The sequence below is a fragment of the Bufo gargarizans genome, chromosome 4 (assembly GCF_014858855.1).
Source record: "Bufo gargarizans isolate SCDJY-AF-19 chromosome 4, ASM1485885v1, whole genome shotgun sequence".
In the NCBI taxonomy this organism is placed as follows: Eukaryota; Metazoa; Chordata; class Amphibia; order Anura; family Bufonidae; genus Bufo; species Bufo gargarizans.
Window position 1 is genome coordinate 270,022,463 of NC_058083.1, and position 20,528 is coordinate 270,042,990.

The following is a 20,528-nucleotide window of genomic DNA, read 5'->3' on the forward strand; positions in this document are numbered from 1 at the left end:
GAAAGTCACATAGGCGGGGACACAGGCAGAGAGGGCACATATAGGAAATCAGGGGCTGGGATAGCTAAATAACAGGTAGGCTGTATGTGTCACCTTTGACTATATATTTAGGTTGGTCAGAATGGTAAAAAATCTGTGTGTGTTGTGTGAATCCATTCTTATCAATACCTAATTACTAAAGTCAAAATCTGCTGAGTAATACTAATCACTGGATTTTATAATAAGATTAGCTGATATTATGGCTGTTGTATTACACAACAGATCCTTATTCTAGCATTCAATATGTTCCATGTATTAATAATTTCCTTTGTCATACATAGGGATCTGAAAATTGAAAATTTCTTACTGGATGAAAATGGCAACATTAAAATTGTAGGTAGGTAAAATTATCATTGAGTTATTGTTCTTGATGTAAGAAATGTACTGGATAACTTACATTCATGATTACTTAGCCTCTTCCTGTAAATGATAACTCTGTGTTTACAATATTGAACTACATTATTGAACTATATCAGCCTCATACAAAGTTTTTATTTCTTATAAATAGTGTAAAATTAAAAAGCAGGTGCTGCCCATCACAACTAAACTGGTCATATGTCTGCCTTTTCTTTATTACTACATACACCAATTAGTTCTAGCATTAAAACCACTGCCAGGTAAAGTGAGTGACATAGAATGAGCGTCAGAGCTTGAACAAGGAGTAATGTAAGATGGTTACCTGAGCTGATGATTCACATTTTCCTTTAAATCATACGAATGACTGGGTCCATGTGCAAGGTGAGTTCAAGATGTCTTGGCCTCCAAATTTCCCAGATTTCAATCTGATCAAGCATCTGTGAGATATGATGGGAAACAAGTCCAATCTGTGAAGAGTCCATCTCACCACATAGGACTGACAGGCTCTACTACTACCATCTTGGTGGCAGATACCACAAATCACCTTTGAGAAGTCTTGTGGATTCTCTGTCTCAATGGGTCCGGGCATGAGGGGGCACAATATTAATGAAATAGCTTAATTTTATGGCTGATCAGAGTATGTTCAGTATGTTAAATACAATGATCCTTATTCTTAATTTGATTTGTTAATGCAGATTTTGGGTTAAGCAACACGATCCAGTATAATGGCCTTTCTCTGGAGCTACTTAATACACAATGTGGAAGTCCTGCGTATGCTGCCCCAGAACTATTATCCAATAAAAAGTATGGTCCAAAAATTGATGTCTGGTCAATGTGAGTAGATATAAATAATCATATACTGCAGCCATCATGGATCTATAGAAACCATATAGATTTGTCAATGACACATTACAAGGAAGTAAAGATTGTTAATGATATGTATGATATTACAACTAAAGTCTCCCTTTTCACACCATGCTGCTTGTAAGTCCAAAATTCTGTGCTAATTTTTCATATATTTTTATAGTGCTTGAAGCTCTGTTTTTGTGATACAGAGCTTCAAATCCCCAGCATATGGGTTAAAGAGAATTCTCTCTGTTTTCAGGAAATTCCTGCATAATGTTCTATTATTACATGTAATGTATGCACAGCATGCAGTAAACTCTGGAGTGCCCCCTAGTGGTTGCTGAAAACAATCTAAATTCTATAATTCTCAAAAGCAGAGTTTAAACAGATACACTTGTTAAGAAATTAAAATCACAACAGAAACATGTAATCAATTAGTATATTGAAGAAACAAAACACTAGTTAAGAGTATCCGTACATTTTAAGCCTTTAAGACCTTTGCTGGTACAAATAGCAGATGTTTCTACAACTATGAAATGAAGCATAGCATGTTTGACCCAAGATTTCATTCAAATAAACTAAACATCGGTTTATTGAAGAAGATTGTCCTTTTCAGGACATTCATTTACTGTAAGTATTTATCAGAGCAATGACACTAGACTTACAGGGATTTATAAAACTACCAACCTTTTACCTCACTCCACCATTGACATAATATTTTAAACAATGATTTAATAAAATATTATTTCTTTGGAATTAATTTAATTTATAGATTCTCTTCTTAGCATATCAGGACTGACTTTTGATGAAAGTTCACTTCATTACTCAGTCTCTGACAATTACAAATAAGATGACTTGCATAAATGCCATTTGTATCATGGCTATATTCCTGTTTTGTTCGCTCTGTTCCAGAGGAGTCTGTGTGTTTGCAATGTTAACTGGGACCCTTCCTTTTGCTGTCGAACCATTTAATATTAAACAACTTCTTCAAAAAATGAAAAATGGAGACATTACCCCAATTCCACCTGACATTTCAAAAGGTATTGTAACATTGTATACTAGTATAGGAAAAAGTTATTCCTTGTACTATCTTAGATTTATTTTTAGCTCACAGAATTTTCCTTTTGGTTTATTTGTCTTTTTTTTTTTTTTTGTTTATTCACTTTTGATTAGTAAATATTAAATTAATTTAATTTGGAATGATTGCCTGTTATGTGGTTTAATTGTAAGGCCAGATTCAGATAGCATTTAGATTTTCATCTGCAATACATGGACATTTCTTGATGTTCATATGAAATTTGTGTATGTCTGTTTTTTCACACCTATTCATCAGAATGCAAAAGTCTTAGATTCAAAACTGACAAAAATGAAAAAATGATGGCTGCTGCAAGCTTTATGAACTTTTTGGTCAGTTGGGGGAAGAAAACACACAGCCGGCAATCCATAGAAATGTTAAACATCTTTTGGCAAAGGTTAAATGTAGTATAAAATGTTTTAATTAACCACTATTAAACATCATACTCATTGGATAAAGCATACAAAAATATGAATGCTATCCAGTGAATTTGCTATCCATGTGAGTTTACTTACATAGTATGGTGCCACCTGGTGTTCAATCTGTATAGCATAGTGCTTGTGCACCTAATGAGCTTAGTATTGGTGGGCAACGCTCAGTCACCTTCTCCATGGCCAGTTCTTTACATAGTGTTCCTCTGACCTTCTACAGATAAGGGATTATATTGTCAACTTCTAGAGGGAGAAGGAGACTGATTCTCTCCAGAGCATGCCCCCAGCAGCATAGATTAGCAGCAGTGGTAAGAAGTACCAAAGTGAACAAATGGAACAAACACTGCAAATTACTTCAAACAAATATTAAGACTTTTCAGTATAAGAAAGATTCATGGGATAATAATTTTAATGCAGAGGGTTTATTCTTTGGTATACTATTTTGTATGTTTGGCGGTACCAGTTTTCATAAGTGAGTAGTGTGTTTTTTATCATTCTGCCTAGGTGCTGTTTATTTAATACAGACTCTCCTTCAACCAGATCCCCCAAAACGTCCTACTATTAAGGAAGCCATGACAGATAGATGGCTTAATGATGCATGGAAACCACTGAGTTCGATTTCATATAAAAACAGGTAATAATTTGCTTGGATGTATTTTCTTGTCTGTCTCTCGCTCTCTCTCAATCTCTCTCTCTCTCTCTCTCTGTCTCTCAGGCTGTGTTTAGATGTTTAAAATCTGCCATGGAGTCTGTCTTTCCAACACAGAATACAATATCAAAATGTCAACAGCTTCAAATTGACTTCAGAGGGTGAAATTCCATGGTGGCTTTTTTTTTGCTGCTGATTTGTAATCAGCTCCAAAAATTGCACGTCGCTTCTTTGAAGTGGATTTTAGCTGCATTCCCCATTGAAGTCAATGGGGAAGGGCTAAAGTTGCTAGTGTTTTGTCCATATTCTTGGCAGCATTGTCACCACCAAAAATCTGTTGATCAGATAGGAAAATTAGCCTACTGATTTGTTGCTTGTATTTTTGCTACAGTTTTGTTCAGTGGTAGATGATATATATAAATTCCATGAACTATACACTGTGCATTTTTGCAAACACTCTGATTTTCTATAAGCATACATAATTTGGTTGTAATAGCTGTTGTGACCTCAGGATGCCACAAAAGGATGGCACAGTAAAGGACAAAGTCTATGTACAGTTCAAGGATACATTGGTGGCAGATAGGCAGTAGGTTACAATGACAGTCCACATCTTAGAGACTATTTATCATTTAGTCATGTTCATGGTAAGGTGTCTATTATTACCACTGAGGAAAATAAAGCTAAGGCTCTGAAGGGCCAAAAAGTAATCAGTAGAACAGCCCACCTGTCAGGCTTAATTCTGAGTTGAGTACATTTATTTTGGGTAAGTTACTCATATTAAAGTGCCAACACAGCAATTTAACCTAAATACTACAGTCCAATATAGTATATCTTCCATGTACTTTATCATTTAGCTATAATAGCCTGCCTACATTCAGTGTCCTGCCCGTGCTGTTCATAGAGCACCCTGCGGTGATGAATGGCAGGGAAAAGTCTAAGGCATATTGGTACACCGTAGACTTTTTCCAGGGTGCAAGTGCCCACAGATAGGTCTCTGAGTGCCGCCTCTGGCACCCGTGCCATAGGTTCGCCACCACTGCACTAGACCATTGAGACACTGAGACATTTGAATATTATTTTGCACATATAGTATTTCTGGTTATTTCAATGATGATCAATGTTTAATTTTTCAGTTTTTAATGAGCAGTGGTGAAAAAAAATCTTTGTTTTCATTTTTTTACCACCTTTTTGTAAAAAATTTTCTACTTTTGAACCCATTTGTTTAACTATATTTTTTCTATGTATAGGAACAACAGACCAAAAACCATCTTCATGTGAAAGGAGCCTCAGCTGCTTTGCTTTATGCACATTTATTTTATTCCTGTAACGTAAGCCTGTTAATGTGGCTAGGTTACTTCAGTCGAAAAATAAGTAGGAAAACGGGACTAGACAAATGTGTCCCTAAAGAAATGGGTCAAGTTAAGCTGTCTATATGCAACAAAACAGTGAAGCAGTAAATTACAGGTTCAGTCACTTTTATTTATTTACAATGCTCTGCATGGGCTACCAATAAATTCCCACTTTTAGTGGCCTTGGAGAACCTCAAGAAACTAGCCTAGAGCCATCAAAACATTTACAGGTTGTTAGAGACTCAGCTAAATTATATGTCCTTCATTCACTGAATAACTCATTATCTGGAAACTTAAGCAGATAAAAAATATCTCCACTGCATTTTAATGTGACATTTTCCTCCACATAATTTATATGGAATAATAAAACATGCCCAGGTGAGTGTTTTTATCCTGTATTTGAGAGTTGTAAATGTGGGCACAGGAAATGTTAGCAACCTGATTGTGGTCTGCTGCTGTTTATCATCATGTACAGTGCTAAATGATGGAGAACAGATTCCTTACCAGCTTTCTTAGGCCTTTGGAAAGTATTATTTTGTGAGCACGGCACTATTTCTTGTATTTGCACATTTACACTTTGGAAGTCATGAGTTCAACAGCAGGTGTTATGAGATGATAATAACCATAGAAAAGAGTCATGTTGCTTAAATGTTTGGATTTAAATGCAGGAAATCGTAAAAACCATGTTGTTTTCATAACACCTTGTTACTCGCAAAGCGTGATATAATAAAAGACACAAAGTAAAACTGAATGGTCGTGCTTTAGAGGATTGCTTGAGGTGGCAAGGGCAACATTAGTCGAAAAGAAAGAAAATAAAACAACTCCAGGAATAAGGAGAAAGCATGGGGAACAATAATAACTTGATTGTTATCATTACCACCTAGCAATCCCAATTATTTTCTAACCTTTGCAAAAAAAAAAAGGTAAAATGGGGAATTATATTTAGCAGAAATAAATATAATTTAATTACCCCTAACTAAACCTTGTGTTACCCATTGTAGCCATTCATTTCTTTCAATCGGATTAAGAAGAAAGATTTATGAACAGCTGAATTCATCATTCCATCCTTCTTATTCTTAGGGTCAGTTCACACAGAATTTTTGGTAATAATTTTGGATCATTTCTGCCTCAATCAGCTCCAAAAATGCCACAAAACAGCCTCCTATTCATTTCAATAAGAAGCAACACTTGCTTTTTTTTCTATGTGGAAAAAAGAAGCATCATGCCCTATCTTGGGGCAGAATCAGTGCTGAATCTCCTATTGAAATGAATAAAACCATAAAAAACAGCTCTATGTACATCCATGCAGTTTTTTTGTGCGTTTTTCAAGTGTTTTTTAGTGAATATCCGCATAAAAAACCTCAAGCTGAAACTGCAGCTTTGTACTGAAGTAAACACCTATTAGTTAAGAAAAATGCATTAAAAAAACACACACAAAAATTCTGAACTGACTCTAATGAATATAGCCATATTTTTTTAATTTAAATACTTTCCATTACTTTTATATAGTATAAAGAACATTAAAATGAATTTATAATTAGAGGTGAGAGAATTTCCCAAACTTTGTTTTGGGACTGATTCGGTCTAATCAGCTGTCACATTTGATTCAGTCCAAATAGATTTGACCCAAATTGCCCTGAAAAGTTGTGCATGACACTCTGGGGTCTCCTCGGGCTGTATCAAATAGTGATGGACGAACATCGGCCGGGACGGTTCGTGAACGTGAACGCGATCAAATGTTTGCGAACCGCAAGTTTGCGGTGGACCCCATTCACTTTAATGGCAGGCCCAAATACTTACTAGAAGTGCACAAATAGTCCCACAACATGGACAATGACATACTAGAGGGGGATAAATGTTAAAAATTCCCACAAAAAATATGTATTTTAATCAGGGGCGATTTGTATGCGTCTTAAAGGGAAATTCTAAAAAATGTGCCCTGCTGGAGCCCAAGAAATGTTTATTTTAGGCCACGGGGGTACGGGCCCTAAAAATTAGGCATTCACCTGACATAAGAGAACAAGTGATTATGTGGCTCGAGGTGCATTGTGCGGTCAATGGATAAAATTTTTACTGTAGCCCACTGGAGTACAGGCCCCAAACATAAAGCATTTACCGTACAGAAAAAGATCAAGTGATTATATGGCTGGAGGTATATTAGGCGGTCATTGGATAACAATTTTACCGCAGGCCAGTGGAGTATAGGCCCCAAACATTAGGCATTCACCGTACAGAAAAGAACAAGTGATTAGGTGGCTGGAGGTACATTAGGCGGTCACCGTATACCAATTTTACTGTTGGCCAGTTAGATGACAGGCCCCAAAAATTTGGCATTCACAGTACAGAAAACATCAAGTGATTATGTGGCTGGAGGTATATTAGACGGTCATTGGATAACAATTTTACTGCAGGCCAGTGGAGTATAGGCCCCAAACATTATGCATTCACCGTACAGAAAAGATCCAAGTGTTTATGTGGCTGGAGGTATATTAGACGGTCATTGGATAACAATTTTACTGCAGGCCAGTGGACTTCAGGCCCGAAACATTAGGCATTCACCGGACAGAAAAGATCAAGTGATTATGTGACTGGAGGTATATTAGACATTCATTGGATAAACAATTTTACTGCAGGCCATTGTAGTACAGTCCCCCAAAATTATGCATTCACGATACAGAAAACATCAAGTGATTGTGTGGCTGGAGGTATATTAGACGGTCAGTGGATATCAATTTTACTGCAGGCCTTTGGAGTATAGGCCCCAAACATTATGCATTCACCGTACAGAAAAGAACAAGTGATTATGTGGCTGGAGGTACATTAGGCGGTCACCGAATAACAATTTTACTGTTGGCCAGTTAGATTACAGGCCCCAAATATTATGCATTCACCGTACAGATAAGAACAAGTGATTATGTGGCCTCAATCTTTATTTGGTGGAAGCCGGTATACCAATCCCCTCTATCAGTATTTTGTGGAAACAGGCATATGGAACCCCTTAGTGAGTATTTGCTGGAAGCTGGTATATCAAACCCCTTAATCAATATTTGGTGGAAGCTGGTGTATCGCAGGCCTCAATCAATATTTCGTGGAAGCCGGTATAGCAATCCCCTCTATCAGTATTTTGTGAAAACAGGTATTGAGAACCCCTAAATGAGTATTTGGTCGAAGCTGGTATATCAAACCCCTTAATCAATATTTGGTAGAAGACGGTGTATCGCAGGCCTCAATCTATATTTTGTGAAAACCAGTATATCAATCCCCTCTATCAGTATTTTGTGGAAACAGGTATATAGAACCCCTTAATGAGTTTTTGCTGGAAGCTGGTATATCAAACCCCTTAATCAATATTTGGTGGAGGCTGTTGTATCGCAGGCCTTAATCAATATTTGGTGGAAGCCAATATATCAATCCCCTCTATGAGTATTTTGTGGAAACAAGTATATAGTACCCCTTAATGAGTATATGCTGGAAGCTGGTATATCAAACCCCTTAATCAATATTTGGTGGAAGCTGTTGTATCGCAGGCCTCAATCAATATTTAGTGGAAGCTGGTATATCAAACCCCTTAATCAATATTTGGTGGAAGCCGGTTTATCGCAGTACTCAATCAATATTTTGTGGAAGCCGGTGTATGACACCCCTCAATCAATATTTTGTGGAAGCCGGTGTATCACACCCCTCAATCAGTATTTTTTGGAAGCAGGTATATCAAACCCCTTAATCAGTATTTTGTGGAAGCAGGTATATCGCACCTCTTAAACAGTATTTTGTGGAAGCAGGCATATCGCACCTCTTAATCAGTTTTTTTGGGGGCAACAGGCATATCACACCAGTTGCAATTAGTTATTCCAATAGCGTTTGTCCCTCTATCTAGCTGCGGTATCTTAGCATAACTGCACACAACTGCTGCACAATACAAATGCACTATAATATACTGTCTATGTTAGAAGGAATATTATAGGTATATCACACCCCTCAACCATTTTTTTTGGGGGGGACAACAGGTATATTACACCAGTTGCAATTAGTTATTCCAATAGCTTTTGTCCCTCTATCTAGCTGCGGTATCTCAGCAGAACCGCACACAACTGCTGCACAATACAAATGCACTATAATATACTTTCTATGTTATAAGGTATATTATAGGTATATCATATCCCTCAATCAGTTTTTTTTGGGGGGGCAACAGGTATATCACATCAGTTGCAATTAGTTATTCCAATAGCATTTGTCCCTCTATCTAGCTGCAGTATCACAGCAGAACCGCACACAACTGCTGCACAATACAAATGCACTATAATATACTTTCTATGTTGGAAGGTATATCAAAGGTATATCACACCCCTCAATCAGTTTTATTTTTGGGGGCAACAGGTATATCACACCAGTTGCAATTATTTATTCCAATAGAGTTTGTCCCTCTATCTAGCTGCAGTATCACAGCAGAACCGCACACAACTGCTGCACAATACAAATGCACTATAATATACTTTCTATTTAAGAAAATATATTATAAGTATATCACACCCCTTAGTATGTCACACCTATCAATAGCACACCTATACCAGTCCTTAAAAGGACTTTTGTGGCCCTATTAGCTAGCGTTTGGTGTCCCTAACAGTCTGTCCCTGCTCCACGCAGCAACCTCTCCCTACACTGTCAAAAAACAGAATGTAAAATGGCTGCCAGATCGGGTTTATTTATAGGGTAGGGGGTGTGTCTATGTGCTGAAACGTCTCAATTGGCATAATGCAAAAGAATATGGCGCCGGCGGACATCGCCATACGTTTGCATGTTGGGCGAACCGCGAACAAGCAAAGTTCGCCGCGAAAAGAGCACCAGGCGAACTGCAAGGCCATCTCTAGTATCAATCCTTTCTTAGCTCCTTAACTCAAAGACAGCATTAGTAATGTCAAAGTCACATATATGACTAAAGGCATGGTACCCTGTTTATAAAAAAAGCTGCACTGTCAAATTTTCTTTTATTAAAAAATTGTTCTAAAAGTGGAAGATGCATATTTCTTCTCAATTTTTTGCCATTCGTGTGGGAAGTATACAAAAAAATATTTTTTGTTGGAAACTGGAGTTTTGGGAAAATATGTCACAAATTCAATTTGTTTAGAATTGATTCACTCATCTCTATATATAATATCATATTATTAATACTAATTATAAAAACAATACGCAAAATATTCAAATTGCACAGTTATCCAATGGTTGGATAAGGCTGGTTTCCAAATTCCAGTTTTCTGATGTAGTTTTTGAAGTTAAAATGAGTATTAAGGACAGACACTGTATTAGCTGAACTCTTTATTAAAACCATTTCTCATTTTGGCTCCAAAAACTGCATCAGAATACCTGAACCTGAAAACCCAATCTTAAGCTTGTACAACCGAATATGTCCAGATATAGCTAGGTATATTAAGAATGACAACAGTACTGATGTTTGCATTAGACTTGCACTTGATAAAATACAGTTAATTAGACTTTGACTGCTGGTAAAGATCTGTTAATTAGACTTCGCATCATAATTGACTATGCACATTAGACTCGGCACCAGACATGGATTTTAATATTATTCTTCACACCTAATTTTGCTCTGTAAATTATACTGACTTCTGGATATGGTTTGAATTTTATTTTTGGCATCACATCAGGTTCTGCAACACAAGGTATTAATCTGTATATCACGCTTTATACTCGATGCAGCTTGGAATATTGTAAATATGACCAAGTATAGCTGAACATATTTTATGTTTCAATGGTGTTTATTATGTTTTCACAATAATAAGGTACACAATACAATGTGCGTAAAATAAAGGACAAGGAGTCCAATCCGTTGGACCTTCCAAACAAATAAAATAATGAACAGAAAGACATACAGAAAATTAAGCTTAAATAATAAAATGAAAAAAAAAAAGAAAAGAAAATCAGGGGTAATAGACATACCGCTTCAGGGGACATAAGTTAGGTAACAGGAGGCGACCAGTAAATTGAGGGTTAAACCTCACATCCATCTCTCATGGCACAACATATCTAGGACGACACTATCAGAGTTCATGATACAGGGAAAGATCAGTAGAATGGGGAGAGAAAGCCCAGGGCTCCCAGACTCCTTCAAACAAAGCAAATGTGTCCGAGCGGATAGCCGACAGCCTTTCAGATTGGCAAATCTTATTGATTCTATCAATCATAGCTTGATAGCTCAATGATAAGGATCGCCACTGAGAGGCAATGTGGATCCTTGCTGCCAGCAGGATAAACTGGGCCAGTTTAAATTTAGCATTTGTTAGTTTAGACGGTTTGTCGCCAAGTAAAAAGACCGAGGGTGTGGGGAGGAGAGCGCGCCCCAGTAAGGCTGATAGTAAGTCACAGATGCGACCCCACAACCTGGAAGCTATGGGACATGTCCACCAGATATGGAGCATCGTGCCCTCCTCATCACACCCCCGAAAGCAGGCAGAGGGGACCTCTGGGTAGAAGTGATGCAATTTGGCCGGCACTAGGTATGTCCGGTGGAGTATTTTAATAGAAGTCTCCGCCAGAGTAGTTTGCCATGACTCTTTAGTCAATGTCTGGGAGCGCTGGTGCCATCTAGATACACTTGATTCTTTCGACAGATCCGCCTCCCACTCCAACATATAGCAGAGTTTGGTGTCCTCTGGGGATGCAGTGAGGATAGAATATATCCGGGACAGTAGACCCTGTTTATATAGGGAGAAGGACATTAGTCTTTCAAAAGGGGCATAGTCAATTTTGTGCGGGCCATTCTTCAGGGAGTGGAGGAAGGAGAATACTCTCCGGACATTGAATTGTTCACAGGCTGGGGGGGTGAATTTCTCAAGAAAGGCTGGCATGGTTAGTATTTTACCCTGCACAAGGAAATCCCGGAGGGAGCACAATTTTTTTTCAACCCACCATGAGAAGGCCCTAGAATGAAGCCCAGGAGGGAAGGCAGGATTGCCCCAAAGACATTCAAAGGGGGACGGTTTGGATTGGAGAGAGCGTTTGAACCTGATGGATCTCCACAGGAGCAAGGCATAGTAGGAAAGCTGGGATCTGGAGCGGAGGGAAGAGGGTAGAGGGGATGTGGTCCAAATAAGGGCTCTCCAGGAGAACGGGCCAAACAGAGACTGCTCAAGGGTAACCCATAGAGGTTGAGCTTGTGCAGGAAGGTGCGTCAGGAACAGTTGCGCTAATCTGGCTGCCTTGTAGTATTGGGCTAAATCTGGTACTGAAAGGCCACCATGAGCCTTGTGACGACACATGACCAGTTTAGAAATACGAGCTCGTTTATGGGCCCAAATAAACTTAAGGATGTCCGCCTGAAGAGCCCTTAGGTCAGACACTGGAACTGGGATAGGGAGGGTGCGAAACAGATATAGAAGCCGGGGGAGGACTACCATTCGTACTATATGTATCTTGCCCACCCAGGACACTGAAAGGGATTCCCATGACTGCAGGTCCTTCCGTATCCGAGTAAACATGGGGAGGTAGTTGTATTTATATAGGGTGTCAAGCGTTTTGGACAGTGATATGCCCATATATGGGAGGAAATGTAGATTATGTAGAAATGGGAACCCACTTTGAAGTATCTCGGAATCCCAAGAGGGGACATTACTCAACAGAAGTTCCGATTTGGACGGATTAATTTGTAGGCCGGACGCAGCTGAGAAAGACTTGAGTACGGACAAAAGGGAGGGAAATGAGATGACAGGGTTGGTGAGTGTTAACAAAAGATCATCAGCAAAAAGGCTCAATTTATATTCCACACCCCCAACCAAGATCCCTTTTATGTCCGGATGAGATCTAATCTTAATCGCTAATGGTTCCATAGCTAAGGCAAAGAGGGCTGGGGAAAGGGGGAAACCCTGACGTGTTCCCCTAAAAATTGGCATGGATGACGGGCGCGAGGAGGGCAATTTGAGGCTAGCCTGAGGCGAAGAGTATAGGGCCTGAATGGCGGAAAGGAAGGGGCCTCTGATGTTAAAATGAGAGAGAGTTTGCCAGAGATAGGTCCAAGAAACTGTATCAAAGGCCTTCTCTATATCCAGTGCTAATAAAGCCACTGGAGTCACAGTCCTGTTTGCCTCATGTACTAGACCCAAGACCTTCCTTATATTATCTGGAGCTTCCCTGCTGGGGATGAAACCAACCTGATCCTTGTGAATCAGACCAGGGAGAAGTCTGTTAAGTCTGCGCGCCAGGATGGAAGTGTACAACTTGTTATCTAAGTTCAAGAGTGAGATAGGCCTATAGTTGGAAGGGAGAAGAGGATCTTTGTTTGGTTTGGGAATTACTGTTATTTTGGCCGCTAGGAACTCGGCTGGGGGTGTGGAGCCCTGTAGCAGATGATTACAGTATTTAGTAATGAAAAGGATTAATTGGTCTGAATTTTTTTTTAAATAAAGTGCTGTATAGCCATCTGGGCCTGGGGCTTTTCCCAGTTTCAGGGCTTTGATTGAATAGGTCACTTCCTCCGCTGTAATGGGGCTATTAAGTTCTGCCAATGCAGCAGAAGAGACCCTAGGAAGGGGAATGGGAGAAAGGAAGTCGTCCGCCCTGTTGCTGGGGTCACCATTGTGCTCTGCAGTATAGTTGCTTATAGAAGGATTGGAAGGTGTCATAAATGATGTCTGGGTGAGTGGTGGTTCTACCAGTCCGTGTACGGATTTGGTAGACTTGATTTATTCTCTGCGTGGCTTTAAGTTGGCGAGCCAACATCTTATCAGGTTTGTTAGCATATTTGTAATAGTAGGAGGAAGTCCAGCGGAGTGCTTTTTCTGTATTGTTTGAAAGTAGGGTATTATTTCCTTCAGTAGGTAAAGGGATGGGGTTTGCTGATGAGCCCTCACTAGTTTAGCCAATCTAGACTCCAGGGTGACTTGAGCTGAAGATCTGTCTTTTTTAAGTCTTGATGCTACCTGAATGAGCTTGCCCCGCATGAAGGCCTTGTGGGTCAACCACAGGTTCATAGGATCAGTACCGGCGTGTCATTCAACATAAAGAACTGTTTAAGTTCATCTAATAGCGCACCAAACACAGCCGGATGGGTCAGCTATGACTCATTCAGGCGCCAGGCAAGAGGAGTATTAGAGCTATTGGCAAATGTGAAATCGGCTATGACCATGTCATGATCCGACAGTGAGGATACAATATGTCTGGAATAAGCTAGTGAGGGGAGGCAAGAGGAGGAAGCTAGGATTAAATCAATCCGGGTATAAAGTTGATGAGAAGGAGAATAGTAGGTATATCCCCTTTGGGGGCCATTGTGCTCCCTCCAGGTATCCGCCAAGGACAGGGATTCCAGTACATGTTTAATTTTAACATTATGGGATAAAGGGCGCGGTTGGGCCGGGGGGCGGATCTGTCGAGAACAGGGTTGGGCACAAAATTAAAGTCACCACACCACAGTATCTTGTGGTACGTGAGGGGCGCAATAATGGAGTGCATAGAAGCAAAGAAGGGAATAGGGTCCTCAGTAGGTGCATACACATTTACAATACACAGGGTCTCTTCCCTATACATGCCTAGGAGAATGACATATCTTCCATTGGGATCAACCATAGAACTCTGTAGAGTAAAAGGGAAGGAGTTACGCAATAGTATAATAGCCCCCCTACTTTTCGAGACATAAGTAGATGAGTAGAAACGCGAATAGTGTGGATGAAGTATTTAGGATGAGAGGTGGGCGTGAAGTGGGACTCCTGTAGGCAGATCACATCAGGTGCATGTTTGATGTAATTAGAGAAGGCCGACTTACGTTTTCTGGGAGAGTTAAATCCCCTCACATTGTGTCAAAGGAACTTACACATGGTAGGATAATAAGGAGGATGTAGGGAAGGCAAGGCAAGCCCGAGTGATCCGCCACAGGAGTGCCACCTCTGACCGCCACCTGAACACCAAAGCAGCACAATCGTCTCCCCTGATACAGTGATAAAAACAAAAAAAAAAGGAAAAAAAGGAAAAGATTAAAAGAAATTGCAAACATACAAAACAATATGGAATTAAGCCTAAACAGGCTTGAGTCTCCCAACCCAGCCTAAAGAACCCAAACATGGGGTCAAACATGACAGTCCTTCACGCCGAGTCCCTGCTAGATGTTAATGTTTGGGGAAATATCAGCCAATAATGAAGGGACTATAAAAGAAGGATAGTGTCCCACAACATTAGGGACGGGAAAAGGGGTAAGGGTCGGATTCGTTGGGAAAATAACGACAGTCTGGACGTCACAGCAAGTTAGAATGATCAGGAGCAGAAGTCCCAGACCTAAACCGGTGGCGGAGAAGCCGGTTTCCGCGATGATGAGGGCACCTTCCTCCAGATCCTGGCTGGAAGTTGCGGTTCTGAGGCGGCTTCTGGAGCTGGATCATGATCGCATGGCATCCCCGCCTTCCGAAGGATCTCGATTCCCTCTTTGGGTGTGTGGATTGTATGATCCCGAGAGTTCAGTCGAAACGAGAGGGAGAAAGGAAATCCCCACTTGTACCGCACCTGGGCGTTTTGCAAGGCCGAGGTCACCGGTCTCATATCCCTTCGTCTGCGGAGAGTGGAGGGAGCCAGGTCGGCATACAGATGCACTGATGAGGGTACACCGGGAAGTTCAGTGAGATTGCGGGCAGCCGCCAAAATTAGATCCCGAGTACCTGGATGATGAAATTTTAGGATAACATCCCTTGGTGAGGCATCTGGGCGAGGTCTCCCTAGGGCTCTGTGAACCCTATCCATCAGGAGTCTCGCTGGTTCTGTTTGCGGCAGCAGGGCCTGGAACAGCGCCGACAAAGTGGCCGGGAGGTCAGTAAAGATTTCAGGCAGGCCCTTGATCCAGAGGTTGCCCCTCCTGGTTCTATTTTCCAGGTCCTCCAATTTGAGTTCCAATGCTGCAATCTGGGCAGCTTGAGATATTATATCCGCTTTGTCAGCATGTAGGGCATCCGATAAATCATCGGTGCGTGTCTCCAAGTCAGAGACCCGGGTGCCCAGGTTGTGAATCCGGCGGGAAAACTCGTCCACTGCTTGGGACAGTGCTGAGCGGAATAGGGAAGCAATATTCTTATAAAGTTCAGCCTGACCTGGGTCCTGTATGTCCGAGGGCTGTGAGGCAATGCTGGCCTCTGAGGACGCAGGGCTCCTGGGTGCTGTGGCTGGGTCCGCCATATTGCCACGGCCTAAGTTCCTGAAGAGCTCCGGCAAGGTCTGAGAAGGCGCGGGTGTTCCCATCGATTTTGTCCTCCCCTTGTTGCGGGTCATCATAGGGGTCCTTTGCATGAAGAGTCAAGCCCGTGGAGCCGACGAATCAGCGCTAAATGAGGGTACAGTTCAGTGCTAGGAGCGGAGCTCAGGGGAACACGTCCGCCATGCGAGCCTCGCGCATGCGCCCATCTGAACATATTTTATACTTAATGATCTAAAGGTGTTGTGGGGATTCTCTCTGGTAGTTGGGATAAGCGGGTGCAGTACAGAGACAGTACAGTACAAGTTCGTAATTCAAATGTCCGTGTTTATTCACACATAAGGTCAAACAAAAATCACTCTTTGCAGGGTTGGTGTTTGTTCACACTGAATAGAAAGTTCATGCATAACAAAAAACAACACCTTGTTGGCGGTTCTGCCTCCAGCAGTCTAAATGCAGGCTTTAGGTGGCCTGCTCTCCCAACACTTGGGTCTCAGATTTTCAGCCCTGCACAGGGCTAAGATCACAACACACAGGGCGTTCTCTGCTGCTGATCCCAGATGCCTTTTTAAGAACAGTCAGGTGCTTTCAAAACCCGGCCTGTAACGTGGGGAGTAGTCACCTAGCACTTTGACTACTCCCAATAAGAGCGTTCCTGGATCTATTTACAGCCATACTAAATAGCAAAAGTGTCAATAAGCATTAGATGCTGCTGACACATGAATATACCGACTCTTACTTCACCGAGGCAAGGAACCTCGGTGACACATACCTACCATCAATGATGACCCATTGTACCTTCCTACATACCTCCCCCCTTTGTTCAACCCTGAGGGGGTGAACACACACTAGACAGTATACCCGGGACAGGGCATCCGCGTTTCCCTTTAACCGGCCTGCCCTGTGTTCCACCAAAAACTTAAAGTTCTGTAAAGAGAGAAACCACCGGGTGACCCATGCATTTCTATCCTTGGCCGGGCTCATCCATTTGAGAGGGGAGTGGTCAGTCACCAGGCGGAACTTTCTCAACAACAAATAGTAGCGGAGAGAGTCTAGTGCCCACTTGATAGCCAGGCATTCTCTCTCCACTATACTGCACCTGGTTTGGGCTGGGGTAAGCTTATGGCTGAGGAAGACAATGGGATGCTCCTCCCCTTCCTGAGTCAGTACAGCCACCGAGACCGAGTCTGTACTATAAACTCCCTTTTGAAGTCGGGCGTCATCAAAACCGGGGACCCACACAGGGCTGACTTCAAAGCGGAGAAAGCCTTTTCCGCCTGATCATCCAAGTGAACTTTCGTCCCTTCAAGAGCCATGTCAAGGGTAAGGCCACCATGGCAAATTGGGGGACAAACCTCATATAATAGCCCACCATTCAAAGGAACGACTTTACTTGCCTAGTAGTGACAGGTCGGGGCCAATTCTGTATTGCCTTTATTTTGTTCTCTTGGGTTTTGATGACTCCATGCCCAATGACATACCCCAGGTATTTTGTCTCAACTACAGCTTGTACCTTGGTTAGGTGACTTTCCCAGTTGGTACTGTGGATGACAATATCATCCAGGTAAGCCGAAGCGTACTGACGGTGTGGACGCAGCACAATGTCCATGAGCCGTTGAAAGGTGGCGGGGGCAACGTGCAGACCAAAGGGTAACACCTTATACTGATACAGCCCTTCTGGTGTGATTAAGGCAGTTTTCTCTTTGGCAACCTCCATTAATGGTACCTGCCAGTACCCTTTGGTGAGGCCCAAAACATAAAAATACCGGGCTTGCCCTAACCTCTCAATAAGCTCATCCACCCGAGGCATGGGATACGCATGAAATATGGAAATCTCATTTAGTTTGTGGAAATCGTTACAGAACCATAACGTCCCGTCTGGCTTGGGAATCAAGACTATTGGACTGGCCTATTTACTTTTGGAATCCTCAATTACGTCTAGTTGTAGCATTAGCTGCACTTCTTCCGAGATGGCTTGTCGCCGAGCCTCGGGAACCCGGTATGGTTTCAATCAGACTCTGGCCTGAGGCTCAGTGACAATGTTATGTTGGATGATAGAAGTGTGTCCAGGGAGGTCCGAGAATACGTCTTTGTTCCTGCTGACAAACTCCCTGGCCTCCTGCGTCTGTTTAGAGTAAAGGCTGTCAGCAATCTTCACTGTGGCAACTGCTTCCATTGTATCAGACCATGGGGTTGGAACCTCTTCCCCTAGAAATCCCAGCCGCGGACTGTCGTCTGTACTGGTCTCCCTATCTTCCCAAGGTTTAAGTAAATTCACATGGTACACCTTTTCTAGATTTCGCCACCCTGGCTGGTGTACCTTGTAGTTTACCTCACCAAATTTTTGGAGTACTTTATAGGGTCTCTGCCACCTAGCCAGGAACTTACTGTCGACCGTCGGTACCAGAACCAAAACCCAATCTCCCAGGTTAAAGATCCGGACCCGAGTCTGCCGAATATAGACCCTACTCTGGGCTCACTGGGCTGCTGCAATATGTTCCCTAGCAAGGGGCAACACTGTCTCTATCCGCCCTTGGATCTGGGTGACATATTCAATTACACGTTTGTATGGTGTGGGTTGTTGTTCCCACACCTCTTTGGCTATGTCCAACAGACCGCGAGAACCCAGTAGAAGCCTGGGGCACTTCTCGCACTGCGAACATGAGATAGGGCAGAAGAAGGTCCCAATCCCTTCCATCCTTAGACACCACTCTTTTTAACATGTTTTTTAATGTTTGATTAAACCTTTCTACCAGGCCGTAGCTGTTTTATGTGCAGTAATTCACAGAGCTCCCTCATGACCTTTGACATAAAAGGGGTTCCTTGGTTGGTCAGAACCTCTTTAGGTAGCCCCACTCGGGAAAACATCTCCATTAACTCCTTAGATATGAGATTGGCCGATGTATGTCGCAGGGGCACTGCCTCAGGGTACCAAGTGGCATAGTCTAGGACGACCAAGATGTGTTGGTGCCCTCTAGTGGACTTCAGTACTGGGCCTATGAGATCCATAGGGAGTCGCTCGAATGGAACCTCGATATTCGGGAGAAGTACCAGGGGACTACGGAAATGTGGCTGGGGGCTAGTTATCTAGCAGGTTGGGCAAGACTTACAGAATTCTTCCACATCTCTGAACACACCGGGCCAGTAAAACTGCTGCAGTATCCGGTCCTGCGTTTTCTGCCATCCCTGGTGTCCCCCAAGAACATGTTTGTGGGATAGCTCCAACACAAGCTTGCAATACGCCTTGGGCACCTCCAACATGCTCACCCTGTAGTTGGTTTACCCAATACAGCATCTGCTGATCAACCACAAAACAAAGAAACATCAGTTCCCAGAGTTCTGGCCTCCCCCCTGAGTAAGGCCACTCTACTGGGGTTATGCCACTCTCAAGGGTATCGGTAACCTTCGTATCAGGCCACAGTGCCGGGAAACCCGGGAAGTCTCTCCCAATTATAAGTTCATAATGTGAATTGGTGGTGACAGCCACCTCATGGGTCCAGCCTGCCAGCCACTGTGGACAGAGACACCAGGGAGGTGGAATAGTCCTTAAGTCTCCATGGATGCACACGACCCTGACTTTTCAGCCAGTATACTCAGCAGGCTGAAAGTTCATGCACAGCAAAAAAACAACACCTTGTCGGCAGCTCTACCTCCAGCAGTCTAAATGCAGGCCTTAAGTGGCATGCTCTCCAAACACCACGGGTCTCAGCTTTTCAGTCCAGCACAGGGCTCAGATCACAACACACAGGGCGTTCTCTGCTGCTGAGCCCAGCTGCCTTTTTAAGGATAGCCAGGTGCTGTCAAAACCCAGCCTGGAACGTGGGGAGCAGTCACCCACCCAGCACTTTGACTACTCCCAATAAGAGCCGTCCTGAATCAGCTATTTACAGCCATGCTAAATAGCAAAAGTGGCAATCAGCATTAGCTGCCGCTAACACATGAAAATACCGGCCAAGAACCTCAGTGACACATACCTACCATCAATGATGACCCCTTGTACCTTCCTACAGTGTATACATAATTAAAATCAAATGCATATTTTTTATCTTTTGTCAAATAAAATTTTATTCCTTACATCACTCTCTTTACCAGAATGGAGTACAGGGGTGACTGTATTTTTGGCAAACCGTGTAATTCCTCTAATTATGTGTTTGTGTATCACAGACTTCGTCCTGATGAATTAAATTCCATTGTTTTGAAATACATGAGTACCACCATGAACGTCAAAATTTCTGAAATGACCAATATTCTAGTAAATAACAAGCCATCTCCAATATTGGCATCCTATTGCTTACTTCTAAAGAAAATCAACAAGCACCAAATGGAATTTGAATTCTTACAGGTAAAGTTTTTACATATGTAAATAATAAAGAAGTTAAAACTGATGAAAAACATGTAATATTTTGTTTTTAAAATGTATTGGCCTTTGTGATCTTGGAGCCCAACTCAAGGATGACTTAATGAAGACAAAGACTCAGAAACTTCAACAGTAGCAGGCATTTACTCAGGATTCAGGCAGCTAGCATGGTGGTTAAAGTTTCTCTGTCACAGAGAATGCAGGCCCAATGATTAAAACACAACACTACAAGGCACAATACACTTCATG

At 42.1% G+C, this 20,528-nt stretch overlaps 1 protein-coding gene across 1 annotated transcript in view; it reads left to right on the forward strand.

Annotated features, from left to right (window-relative positions):
• HUNK (hormonally up-regulated Neu-associated kinase) overlaps positions 1 to 20,528 on the forward strand; it is a 51,101-nt gene that overhangs the window by 15,557 nt on the left and 15,016 nt on the right. The window contains exons 3-7 of the mRNA XM_044291134.1: positions 321 to 376; positions 1,092 to 1,230; positions 2,155 to 2,282; positions 3,253 to 3,382; positions 20,087 to 20,264. Of these exons, the coding sequence (XP_044147069.1) occupies positions 321 to 376; positions 1,092 to 1,230; positions 2,155 to 2,282; positions 3,253 to 3,382; positions 20,087 to 20,264 (631 nt within the window). The remainder of the gene's footprint in view (positions 1 to 320; positions 377 to 1,091; positions 1,231 to 2,154; positions 2,283 to 3,252; positions 3,383 to 20,086; positions 20,265 to 20,528) is intronic.